This window comes from Coptis chinensis, chromosome 1 (genome assembly GCF_015680905.1).
Source record: "Coptis chinensis isolate HL-2020 chromosome 1, ASM1568090v1, whole genome shotgun sequence".
Classification (NCBI taxonomy): Eukaryota; Viridiplantae; Streptophyta; class Magnoliopsida; order Ranunculales; family Ranunculaceae; genus Coptis; species Coptis chinensis.
In genome coordinates this window covers 12,985,260-12,998,367 of record NC_141456.1, presented here as the reverse complement: position 1 = coordinate 12,998,367, position 13,108 = coordinate 12,985,260, and the positions used below count along the sequence as shown (strand labels likewise).

Genomic DNA, 13,108 nt, shown 5'->3' with positions numbered 1-13,108 from the left:
GACCAGCACGCCCTACTGAGAGGGGACTATGTAAGGGAGTGATATCCTCCTTCAAGAATATCAAGCGCGTACTCAACATGATGGAAATACCTCACCGACCTATAGAATCAGATCGCGTCCCCAAGATAAGAGAACATTCCAGAACAGTTCGTGCCAGCACGCGAACTAGGCTATAACGTGACTCAGCTTATCTTCTAGAAGCAATCATGAACAGAGATGCACATGTACAAATCACGCCACCAAGCATCGACCATCGCCGCAAGCTACTTTCGCCCGGACTAATAATCCACATCATCACAGCGGACCTATAAAGGCGATTACTTCGACGCCTCCTTAATCGAGACCCCCTCATTTGTGATACACTTTACACGTGGTGGGCGAGGATTCACTCTCAACATCTATAAATACCCCTCCTATGAACTACGCCAGACCTGATTCTTCTCTCCCTCCCGAATTGAGAGCAAGATACGTAGGCAGTTCGCTCCTAAGCCGAACTCGGTTCCAATAATAGCCCTTTCCAGTTCCCATTCAACTGTGTATGTAAAGGAAAGCTGAATCACGCTTTACAATGATCAACTAGCTCTCTATAACCCTGAGAAAGAAAAGTCTGTCATACTTGATGTGTGTGGTATTCCACGATATTTCCAATTCCATACATCTTTTCTTACACCAACTCTTCTTTCTCCAAAAGATATTAAGTGTTCCCTAAAGCAGGCGATTGATGAGGAGAGGGAAAGGGGAAGGGCGAGAGAGAAAAGCAGGAGTCGCAGTCGGAGTTCCAGTCGCAGTGTAAGCCCCAACGTTGACATTGAATGGTTTTATAGGAAGGGGAAAGCTGAGATGAGAGAAGAAGAAGAAAACATATGGAGAGACGATTTTTTCTTGGACAAGAGAAAGAATATGAACGAAAGAGCGGGAGAAATAATGTCTGACAAGAATGCCTCATTTTCGTGCCTCTCCCTAGAACACTTGTTTTGAGTGAGTTTGTGTTGTTATGGTTCAAAGAAGGTGAGTGGGTGAATTTTTTTTTTCTTTCTTGTAGAATTAAACACCTGATTAAAGAGACAAAACACAATGATTTATAGTAGTTTGGTGCCAATGCGGCGACCTACATCCACAGGAGAAGAAAGGTTTTATATTGCTTGGTTTTGCTTTTGTGTTACAGAGGTGTTTATATAGCACAATATGAGTGCATGTTCGTGTCTGTAGTTTTCAAAAGGATTGGAAACTTTCCTTTATATAAAACATACAAAACTGACAAATCTCTGTCAAAACCGACTAGGGCGCGCCCAGCGCTCCAATTAGCCTTGCTCAAGGCGCGAACCACGCTCTTGCCTTGGGTCGACCTCCGATTACCGCCAGTAGCGACCCCGACTTGGTTTTGCCAAAAGCGACCCGCGCCTTCTCTTTCTTCTCCTACACTCCCCCTCAAGTTGGTGCGAAGATATCCAGCGAACCCAACTTGGAGAGAATATCATGGAACTTGGAAGCTGGAAGTCCTTTGGTAAAATGTCGCAAAATTTTGTTGGTCACTTCGAACAAAGGAGGTAGTGACAATGTTAGACTGTACTTTTTCACGCACAAAGTGACAGTCAATTTCGATATGCTTAGTTCTCTCATGAAACACCGGATTTGCAGCAACGTGCATAGCAGCTTGATTATCACAGTAAAGTGTAGTTGGCAGATGCAACCCAAAACACAAATCCTTCAGCAGAGCGCAAAGCCATATGATTTCACTGGTGGTGGAAGCCATAACCTTGTACTCAGCTTCTGCACTAGAACGAGCCACTACATTCTGTTTCTTGCTCTTCCAAGTGACTAAATTACCTCCCACAAAAGTACAATAATCGGAAGTAGACCTCCAATCAACTGGACATCCTGCCCAATCAGCATCTGTGTAAGTAGTAATAGATGTATGCACATTTTTCCGCATCCAAATACCTCTGCCTGGTGACCCTTTCAGATACTGCAGTATTCTAGAAACTGCATTCATATGTGGAGTCCTTAGAGCATGCATAAAACGACTAACCAAGCTCAATGTATAAGAAATATCTGGTCGGGTAATAGTTAAATATATTAGTTTACCAACTAATCGCTGATACTGACCAATGTCAATAAGAAGATCACCAATGTTATCCAACTTGGCTCCACTGTCAGTTGGAGAATCAGATGGTTTTACCCCCAGTTTTCCTGCTTCACTCAAAATATCCAACACATACTTTCTTTGATTTAGAAATATACCCTTTTTTGAATAAGCAATTTCGATCCCAAGAAAGTACTTCATAATACCCAGATCCTTGATAGCAAACTTCTTGTGCACTAACTCCTTGAGCTTAGAAATCTCGATAAGGTCATCACTTGTGATAACTATGTCATCAACATAAATAAGAACAATAACCAAGCCTGACCTGCTAAATTTAACAAATAAGGAAGGATCAGCATCACTTCGCTTAAGGTCGGTCATAGCTAGAACAAAACTGAGCTTGGCATACCACGCTCGTGGAGATTATTTAAGTTCATAGATAGCCTTTTTTAACTTGCATACTAATCCGACCTTAGTCTCCTTCGGATGTCCAGGTGGAATGCTCATATACACTTCTTCTTTAAGATCTCCGTGTAAGAATGCATTTTTCACATCCATCTGAAATAATTTCCAGTCTTGATTCACAGCTAGAGATTCAATACAAGAACTCTAAACGTATTCATCTTTGCAACTGGTGCAAAAGTCTCATTGTAGTCCTGACCATAAGTTTGGGTGAATCCCCTTGCAACAAGTCAAGCTTTAGACCTCTCTAATCTCTAAGGAACCATCACTGTTGAACTTGTTTCTGAACACCTACCGGCAATCAACAGTTTTCTTTCCATACGGTAGCATAACAATATCCCAAGTGTTATTCTCGTCTAGAGCACGAAATTCTTCTAGCATCGCCTTTCTCCATACTGGACGAGAGCTAGCTTCTCTAAAGTTTTTGGGTTCTTGCACGTCATCGGCTGTACTTAAGAAAGCATGATGAGATGAAATGATATTGGCATAAGTTATATACTCCTGTAGAGGATATGTAACATCATGCAAAGAATAAAAATTTCTGTGAGTCACTGGAGGATGTCGTTCTCTATCAGATTTATAGTAATCCTTGAGAGTTACTGGAGGTCGTCTCTCTCGTTCAGATTGTCTAGAAACTGGAGGAGCTAGAGAAGCACCAGAGCGCACCCCATCCTCAATATACTTAGTCTATGAGTGCGCCCTTGCTTCAGTAGAGCCCAATTCTTCAGTGGCAAGAACTATACCTTCACCAACCATTGTGACAGGAATAATGCCTTCGCCAACTGCTGGGAGAGGAGCCAAATCAGCCGTAATAATAGCTAGGAGCCTTGTTAGCAATTCGCTGAATTATTCATGAATAATTCGCAAATCGAATTTTTGAATGACAAAACATATAATACTTCCGAATGTTTGAAACATTCGCAATAATTCACGATTTTTTGTCTTGAAACGAATAATACCAATTTTTCAAAAAATCGGCTCCAAAAAAAATGAATGAATGAAAATTCGGTTGCATTTTTGTTATTTTTTATTTATTTTATGTCTCACTCTTACTTTAAGTTCCTCACTCTTACATTTTTAGTGATAAATTAATCCAAAAGCTTTGCTTTTATACTTTTTGGACAATATTTAAATTGTTATGTCATGGTGTGTGTGTATTTTGAAATTTGAACGGTAATTTCAATCCAATAACAAATAAATGAAGGTACCTATGTGGACCATTTAATTGGTTTCAATGTTTTTGTAGCTAAATTGTTTAGATATGTTTGTTATGTTGTAAAGAATGACAACTATTATTAATATTTACTAACATAATATCACGAATTTTTGACTTCCGAATTTTTGCAACCAAACGTTTAAAACGCGTATTAATTAAACATTTAAACACCGCATAATTACCGTATTGCGAATTTTTGACCGAATATTTGACTGTACCGTTTTTTTGAATCACCGAATAATTCTACCGAATTTTTGCGGTATCCCGAATTGCTAACAGGGGCTGGGAGAGGTGCCAAATCTGCCAAACACTCCCCCTGGGACCGATTCCCAGGCAGAGCTGAATTGTGAAAGAAAGCTTCATATTCCACAAATCGGACATCACGAGAGACAACCAGTTTCCTTGTCATAGGATTGTAACATATGTAGCATTTCTGTGTGGTAGAATAACCAACAAACACACATCGAGTAGCCCGAGCATCAAATTTATCTCGATGAATAGCTTGCTGATGCACATAACAGACACACCCAAACACTCGCAGATGAGAGAAATCTAGCGGCCTAGCTTTGAGCACTTCCAATGGGGATTTAAAACCAAGAACCCGACTGGGAAGATGATTAATCAAATAGGCAGCAATTAAGACGCCATGAGACCAGTAGTGCTTAGGAACATTCATGCCCAACATAAGAGCACGAGTGGTCTCCAAAAGGTGTATGTTCTTTCTTTCAGCCACGCCATTCGGCTGAGGTGTGCCAACACAGCTAGTTTGATGAATTATCCCCTGGCTACGAAGATACTCAGGTAACATACCTTTACAAAACTCAGTGCTATTGTCAGATCTAAACGTCTTGACATTAGCACCAAACTGGTTAGTAATCATAGTATGAAAATCCTTGAATACAGTCACAACCTCAGTTTTCGATTTCAATAAATATAACCATATAGCACGAGATTTATCATCAATGAACAACACAAAATACTTATAGCCATCATAAGAATTAATGAGGCGAGGCGGAGTCCCCATAAATCAGAATGAATTAACTCAAACAACTTATTTGACACAGAATTCGAGTTTGGAAATGATAAACAAGTTTGTTTAGAAAATTGACAAACATCACAAACATCATCAGAGTTTAAAGAAACATGTGGAAACAAATTTGACAGGACATGACTAGATGGATGCCCAAGTCTTTTATGCAAAATACGACTCTCAAGTAAATCACTAGCTTGACACGCTTTCTTATGCGACTTCAACAAATAGAGTCCATTGGAATAAATTCCTTCACCAATCATCCTCTTCGACTTTCAATCCTGAAAGACGACAGAGTTAAGAGAAAAAATGACATCACAATTTAAAGAATTGGTAAGTTTTCCAACAGATAGAAGGTGAACAGGGAATGAAGGAACAACTAGAGCATCACTCTTGAGTTTTTTATCAAAAAAATTCACTTGACCACTACCTAGAATGGGAACGGTGGAACCATTTGCTATGAAAATATTATGATTTTCAGTTTTTGACACAAATTTATGGACAAATGCAGGGCAATTAGCCATATGATCAGTAGCCCCTTAATCAATTATCCATGAGTTACTGTTTTATGGCACAGTAAAATAGGCATGTAAATTACCTGACACATGAGTTGAGGCAAACTGACCTTTGCTATAAGACATGGACTTAGTGAGTTGTTAGAGAATTTGACTCAACTGATGACTAATATCTGAGTTGGACATTGATGTCTCCAAAGAACAAACATGCATGCTCTTTCTTGGACAGTTTCTTTTCCTTCTTAAGATGTGGATATAATTCCCAACAACGATCCTTGGTGTGCCAGTTCTTTCCACAATGATCACAGTGAGACGGTTCCATTTTTCCCTTACCATTTTCAAATTCCTGTGACTTCTTTCTAAAATCGTTTTACGCAAGTATCTGATTCGAGATTGAGGACTTTACCTCGGAGTTCATGGTTTTCTTCCTTGTTTCCTCCCTCTGAATAGTTTCACAAACAGCAGCAAGTGATGGAAGAGTGCTTTCCATTAGAATGTTGATTTCCAGATTTTCATATTATGGTTTAAGACTACGAAATACTGTGAAGATTTTATCCTCTTCAGCCCGTTTCAATAAAGTCTTCGGATCAGTGGTGTGTGGACGATATATGTTTAACTCATCCCACAATTTCTTCAAATTCCCAAGGTGTTCTATAAAAGTTTTCTCACCTTGTTGCAAAGCACCGATTGCTAGTTGAAGTTCAAACACACGGGCAGAATTGTTTTGGTTTCTGTATAAATCTTCAATTGAATCCCACATCTCCTTCGCAGAATCAGAGAAAGTAAAAATCCCAGCAATAGTAGACTCCATAGAATTGAGTAACCAAGATCGAACAAGCTGATCATTGGAAACCCAATTCTCATATTCGGTATTATCAATGGCAGGGCACACCTTTGCACCATTAATGAACCTTAATTTCTTCTTTCCACCAAGCGATAGCGAAACCGCCCTAGATCAATTAAGGTATATAGTTCGTTCCATTCAAGAGAATCATGATGATGTGACTTCCAACCAGATTAGAATCATCATTGTAATGCCAGACTTTGGGTTTGGTTTTGGATCTGACATAGTGTATTGTGTTTATCTAGATTGATTTAGAGAAAGATTAAGCGCTCCGCTCTGATACCATGTAGAATTAAACACCTAATTAAAAAGACAAAACACAATGATTTATAGTGGTTCGGTGCCAATACGGCGACCTACGTCCACGGGAGAAGAAATATTTTATATTGCTTGGTTTTGTTTTTGTGTTACAGAGGTGTTTATATAGCACAACATGAGTGCATATTCGTGTCTATAGTTTCCAAAATGATTGAAGACTTTCTTTTATAAAAAACATACAAAACTGACAAATCTCTGTCAAAATCGACTAGGGCGCGCCCCGCGCTCCAATTAGCCTTGCTCAAGGCACGACCCACACTCTTGCCTTGGGTTGACCTTCAGTAACTTCAGGGCAACCCGCGCTCGACTTGGCATTGCCCAAGTCGCGACCCGCGCCTTCTCTTTCTTCTACCACATTTCTCTATACTGATTTTGTAGAAGAAATAAATTCAGTTGATTAAGCTTTACTGCTTTAATATTTTGATCTATTATATTTCATGTTGTGTGACAGTCTGAGATTGAATGACAATGGTAAGAAAGTATCTATTTGAAGTTAATTCACTCTCTGTTGAGCAATAGTGCAAAGAATTCTGTATTCCTACATTTGCTTTTGAGTTTTGAGTGTCAGTGCTTAACTGCTTATTATTAACTGCTTATTATATAACTAAACACATCCCAACCTCAGTTACACCTGACTGAGTACAAGCGGACAAAACACTGACACGAGTCCACCTCATTAGGCGATTTTCTTCCGAGTGCATCATCCTAAAAAAAACCTTAGTGCCATGCCTGTACAAATAGACCGTTCTGTGACTGAGTAACCTGCAACTACTGTATTCCAGCTCACTACATTCCTTTCCGCCATTTGACTGAAAAACTCCCTCTGTTATCTACACCTTCAATTTGCGACACAAAACATCCAACGTAAGGAAATAAGTAAGGGAGACTTCAAGACACTCAGATTTTGAGAAAATTCAGTCATGATAACACCTGACTCGCTTTGTACGGCTGAACCAAGATGTGACGATTGAAGGAGAACCTCTTATGCCTCTAGGACAAGGAAAAATTTAAATTATCAGAAGCTAAGCTATGTGAGTATTTCGATCAAAAAATTGTTCTATGAAGTGATCAAGTGAATATTACCCCTATTAATCCAACGTACCTCGCAATTCTAAACTTTGCAGTATCTAGTACACCAAACATTTCAGTAACACGTCATTATTCGGCCACCTTAGTATATTAGGCATCTCACATCCGTAAGATTATTTGGCACAATGGTCGATCACAGCAGTAGGCAAGTGAGTGGTAGCCTACAACTATGACATAGTAATCATTAAGTAACGCTTTAACAGTTACCAATCAATGGAAATTACGAAAAGAGGGCAATTTGTTATTCTCCAGGATCATCACTAAATATTACTATAGACATAAAGAGCAAATCCACACTCAGTGATGACTGCCTCACTTCAAATCTGAACTTCTCAACAGAAGCATCATAAAAATATATTAATCAAAAACCATACCCATGAACAGAGATGTCTAAACAAAACTTTTATAGACTTGGAAGGAATGTCTGTTATATACGAGGCATTTTAGAGAATCAGGACAACATAGCTAGAGAACTGCTGCACTGACTTAATTACATGGCATATATGTACCAACATTGGCATGAGCACCTCTGTTTTCCTTCAGTCCCATTCCTCCCAGATCAGGGAGTCTTATTTGTTCAATCCAATCTTCTCAGTAAATATTCAACCTGCACTTCCTTTGTCAATGGCATGATCCATTCTCCATACAGATCAGCAACTAAGCTTGGTGTGATTTTGCATACTGGATCGGCTCCATCATTTTCACAGACAACCTCCTGCCCATAAGTTTTAGTCTTCATCTCTACTCTTTGTTTGACTACTTCTTCCACAGCCTCATATGTCAGCAACCTCATTAGTTGGTCACTGTCCTGGAAAACCAACCACCACAACCACCGCATGGGAAGACAGTGTTCACCAGAGTATCAGTATAAATCAAGTAAATTACAGGTAATAGAAAAAACATAAAGCGCACTAGAAATAATACTTGTGCTCTGATTGCATCCTCGTACACAGCAGGCGAAGCTCGAAATTTAGCTTCCGCGACAAATTTTCCATAATGGATTCTCTTGGAGAGCGCCTACATGCAAAATGAATGAGTCATCTTCTGTGGAATTACACGCATACAGTAAGATTATCTTAAGACCACAACCTCAATACTAGTCTCTCAATTAGCTCAGAAATCTTCCATGTTCATAACTTGGATTCTATCGACTAGACAACCAACTAGTGAGACTGGTGAAAGCTTCATATGAAACTCATACACGTCTTCGTGTCAAATACCGAGGGCTCCAACACACCACACACTTCAATGTTCCGGACAACTTGAGCCTATTCTTACATAAATATATTACCAAGGAGAACTGAATCTGAAAATATGAAGCTAAAGGCGCATCTATTTATGTTTATCAAAACTTCTTGTTCTACGTATTTTGTTGAACTTCTCATATAAGATTTGCTACACAAGGTGTTTTTTTACTTTTTACAAACATGTACAGAGGACTTTAACACTAACGTCAATTAGTGGTTTGGACTCTGTGTATGGTTGACAACAACATCTTTACCCAAACACTAGGAATTAGCATGCGGTTAGACTAGTTACATATCTCCGCTATGCTAATAACCTAAGTATTATCGTCTGGTTCTTCCATTTTTATGTGAAAATACTAATCCCCATAAATAAGAGGACTATGATTTGTACCACGTCAGCTACTAATCTCCACTCAATTTGATATTTGGGCATTTAGCTATGAAAAGGCAAGAGAAAATACAAAATTAACTACATAATAATAAAAGATGCACCTAACATCTTGTCTGACCAAAGGAAAGGATCAAACAGAATCAGTAACATAGTGTTAGTCGTGGTTGTCGTCTTACTTTATCCAAATAGAGCTGATTAAACTAATTTAAATCAGATTGACGTAGAAAACTCATGTCCGGAGCATACCTGCAAACATGTGGTGTCACAAAGTGCAGTTGATCCACAGTTGCCATCATTTCCTTCTTTAACCAATCTAGGAAGAAGATTGCTGAAATACATATCCCAGACCTTCTTGTTTATATTGATAGAAACAGCAATAGGATGCAACACCTAGATGGAATCATAATTCAAGATCAAGTTAGAACAGGCTTGCTGAAGTAAAGACTTATAATTCGACATTATGATAGAAGCAAGAAAGCCATGAAGATTAAATAAACAATCAAGTATAGAAAACAATGATTACTTCAGGTACATAATTCGACATTTGGACCACATTCGAGAGCAGTCCATTTGACATTTGGAGTTGTCATGCTCAGTATACTATCCAAAGTTTCAGATGTCACACGAGAATCTTTTATGTTTCTAATGATGTACGGAGTACTGAATTTGGAAAACTTACTTCAAGTTCTTGCTTATTAGAGTAAAAAACAGGTAAGGTGGTCAATCTGGGTCCTCAGTCCTCACTAAACCGACTTACATATTTGACATTACAAAGAGGGATTTCTTAATCCAGCACTCACAATTGAATCTTAGCAGCATAACCGTCATCTCTCTAATTCCAACTTCTAACAACCAAGAATAAAACACATAATTGACTCCCAGAAACTTTAGTTGAATAACTAACTATTGTTCCAATCCTCTTCCAATATACAAGCTTACCTGTGGATACTGCAAAGGTGGTAGCATTGGCTCAGGCAAGTCAGCAGGAAAGAATGGATGCTCATCTGGACTCTTGTATCTTCCTACCTGATCATAATAGAAAAGTATGAACAAAGGTGTAACGAAATCACTATTCTTTGCCTATGCATATTTCGATCTTGAGGTCTACTTACCTTTGCATGAAGCTTTTCAGTTTCCCTGACCATGAACTCAACCAAGGATCCGTGAAACCCATCCATAGCAAATGCATTATGATCATAAGCATCAGCATTATAACAATACTGAGATCTCTCCAAAAGGCCATATATTATGCTGTCCTCTTGGCGGATTAAAGCATTTCTTATGCTGTCCAGGGTCAAACTTTCACTCTCGTCCACTCTTTTCTTCTTCTCCACTCTATACACAATGAAAGTTAAGCTTCAGAAAGTAGTCTATGAAAACATTGAAGTTCAATATGCTCATACAAATCTACTGATGTAGATGTTCATATGATACGCTCATCTATGATAATGCATATTTGTGTAAACGTGTTGCTGCTTATGTCTGCATATGAGAATGTTCACAGATAATGATACCCAATTCATGGGTGAACAACTAAATACTTTAGGGCAGAGTCAGTCGTATTTATGCATGTGTGCATACGGAAATAACATACAATTGAACATGTTCCTGTCTACAAAATGACAAATAGATTATCGTATGTCTGTTCATGTTCATTGTGTACTCATGACTGTCTAAACATACATTCTTAAACAGTGTGTGAGAATCAATACATCGATTAGCTGGTGGCAAACCACAAATATCTTTACCCGGAAAAACTAAATGGTCAATTCCAGGTTTACAAGTTAGTGCGTGCATGTGTTTATTTTCGATTAGAATGTCTCCTAGATGGAAAATTTACTGGAAAGAAGCATCACAAGACATTAGATCAATCTACATCAGACAAACAGAGAATATAGGTCCAACAAGTGAAATTCTACATCAGATCGGTCACCACTAGTCCCCTAAGTCCAATAATTGAACTTAACTCGGACAGAACAGGTCAATCTAATCGTTTTTAATTTTCCTGAAACAACAACCTGTTTTCTCCGTATTCGACTTAAATTGGTATTTTCAGTCTCCTAAGTCCTGACTATGATCCCAATCCATACAAGGTCATCTCATCTAGAGTAGGCCGGTTTGGATCACCACTATACAAGTGGACTTAAACAGAACAACATGCAACCACACCAAACCAAATCAGACAATCAGACACTACATTGTGTAGAAACACATAAGGCCAAAAGGGTGTAAATATATTTCAAAACATGCGATAAGGCGTCCCCGTGAACAAACAAACATCTTCAAGTTTCCTTCTATGGAAAGAAAACAAAATTACACCGTAACAACCATGAAATGAATGTTAAACTAGTCTAGCAAGTTTTCCGCAACCCCCTTCTCAAAAAACTTAACAAGTCTACCATAAACAGTAACTTTCAAATAATCTAATAACAACAACTATGAACTAGTTCAAATAAAGAGAGAGATTTTTTATCATACGAAGTAATAGAAGTTGCAGAAGCATGAAGTGGTTGAAAGCTTATTCTTGCTGAACTCATTGGCGTTAACTTCGTCAAGTTAAGATTTTTCTTGGTTGGGAAAGAATATAAAGATTTGGGTAATGAAAATTTGTGTATAAGAGAGGTTGGTGTTGTAGGAGAAGAAGATTTTAAAAGCTTGAACTCCATTTTTAATGGTGTGTGGAAGCAGAGAACTGAAGAGCAAGAAACAGAGAAGAGAAAGCAAAATTATGAAAAATGAGGAGACGTCTGAGTTTTGTGAGGGAAGAAAAAATAAAGTTGAAAAGTTGCTTATTTTTTGGTGGCAGCAAAGTTTTTTTGTTTGTGCGTTGAACTGTTTCGCTATTTGGGTTAGGTGGGAAAAATTGACAAAATTTTCTTTCTCTAAAACTATATAATATAAAAATAAAAGGGAATGATTTAATGTAACCCAAGTTACCCAACTCATCCAAAGTTCCAAAATGAGGATCTGTGTAGTACTAGTGTTGAGACATTGTTAAGCACCACTGATTAATCAAATGATGAGATTGGTACATCCAAAATGAAGATCGAAATTGGGTTTTGAACAACTTATTAGTTATTAGATGTGGTGCAATGTTATATTGACTTCAGATCTAAACTGCATTATGCTTGTAGATGATTTAATTTAAGGGCTTGGATTTTAATCAAGTGGAAGTCATAGAAGGTGGGTGCGAGTTATGACTTTGTGCTAGTGAGTATGAAATCAGGTGCACGGTTTAGTTTATGCGTCACGTTTTGGTCCGTGTTTACCCACGTTAGTACGTTACAAGATCCTATTTGCACTCCGTCCTTCTGGTTAAGCTCAAGTGCAGGGACCCGCCATGGTGTCTTAATCAAGGTTGGTACTAGAATTCATCAAAGCCAATGGTTGGTGAAGTTCAAAATCCATTTATGAATAATTGGAAAATAAATTATTTTATATTTTTTTCCCAACAATATTAGTTTTAGGGTACGTTTGGCAACCGTTATGATAATGCATTAGTCATATAAACATATTTCTAAAGAAATCTACAAAAACAAATCGAATCTTTAAATTTGGGAAAAGTTATTGCATTGATGACACGTCTATACATGAATACTACAATTAGGTGAAATGAATGGTGGTCGCGTGGTAAAGATGCCCTTAATTTTCACACGAAAACGACAGTGTTAGAGCACGTCTTTAATATTTTAAAAATCTCGAGCCCATCTACAATCATAGAATAGTGTTTTAATATTATTTTATATATCTCTTCAGCTCAACTCTTCTTCCCATTTTAAAGCAAGCAATGGGTCGCAGCCCCTCATTTCGGTTCAGTTACATGTAAATTTCTTGTGTAGGGACATATCCATAAAACCTATTATTCACGTTCAACTAATTAATCTCCCTGCTTTTTATAATGGACGCAAATCTC

General features: G+C 38.1%; 1 protein-coding gene across 1 annotated transcript; it reads right to left on the bottom strand.

Moving 5' to 3' along the window:
• Positions 1-7,944: 7,944 nt before the first annotated feature.
• LOC147522248 (chorismate mutase 1, chloroplastic-like) lies at positions 7,945-12,281 on the bottom strand. Its single transcript, XM_086592180.1, has 6 exons — positions 11,674-12,281; positions 10,308-10,530; positions 10,135-10,221; positions 9,442-9,585; positions 8,482-8,574; positions 7,945-8,365 (listed from the first exon to the last, which is right to left on the bottom strand). Exons 1-6 carry the CDS (start codon positions 11,859-11,861, stop codon positions 8,135-8,137), a joined length of 966 nt encoding a protein of 321 aa, XP_086448306.1. The 5' UTR covers positions 11,862-12,281; the 3' UTR covers positions 7,945-8,134.
• Positions 12,282-13,108: the final 827 nt, after the last annotated feature.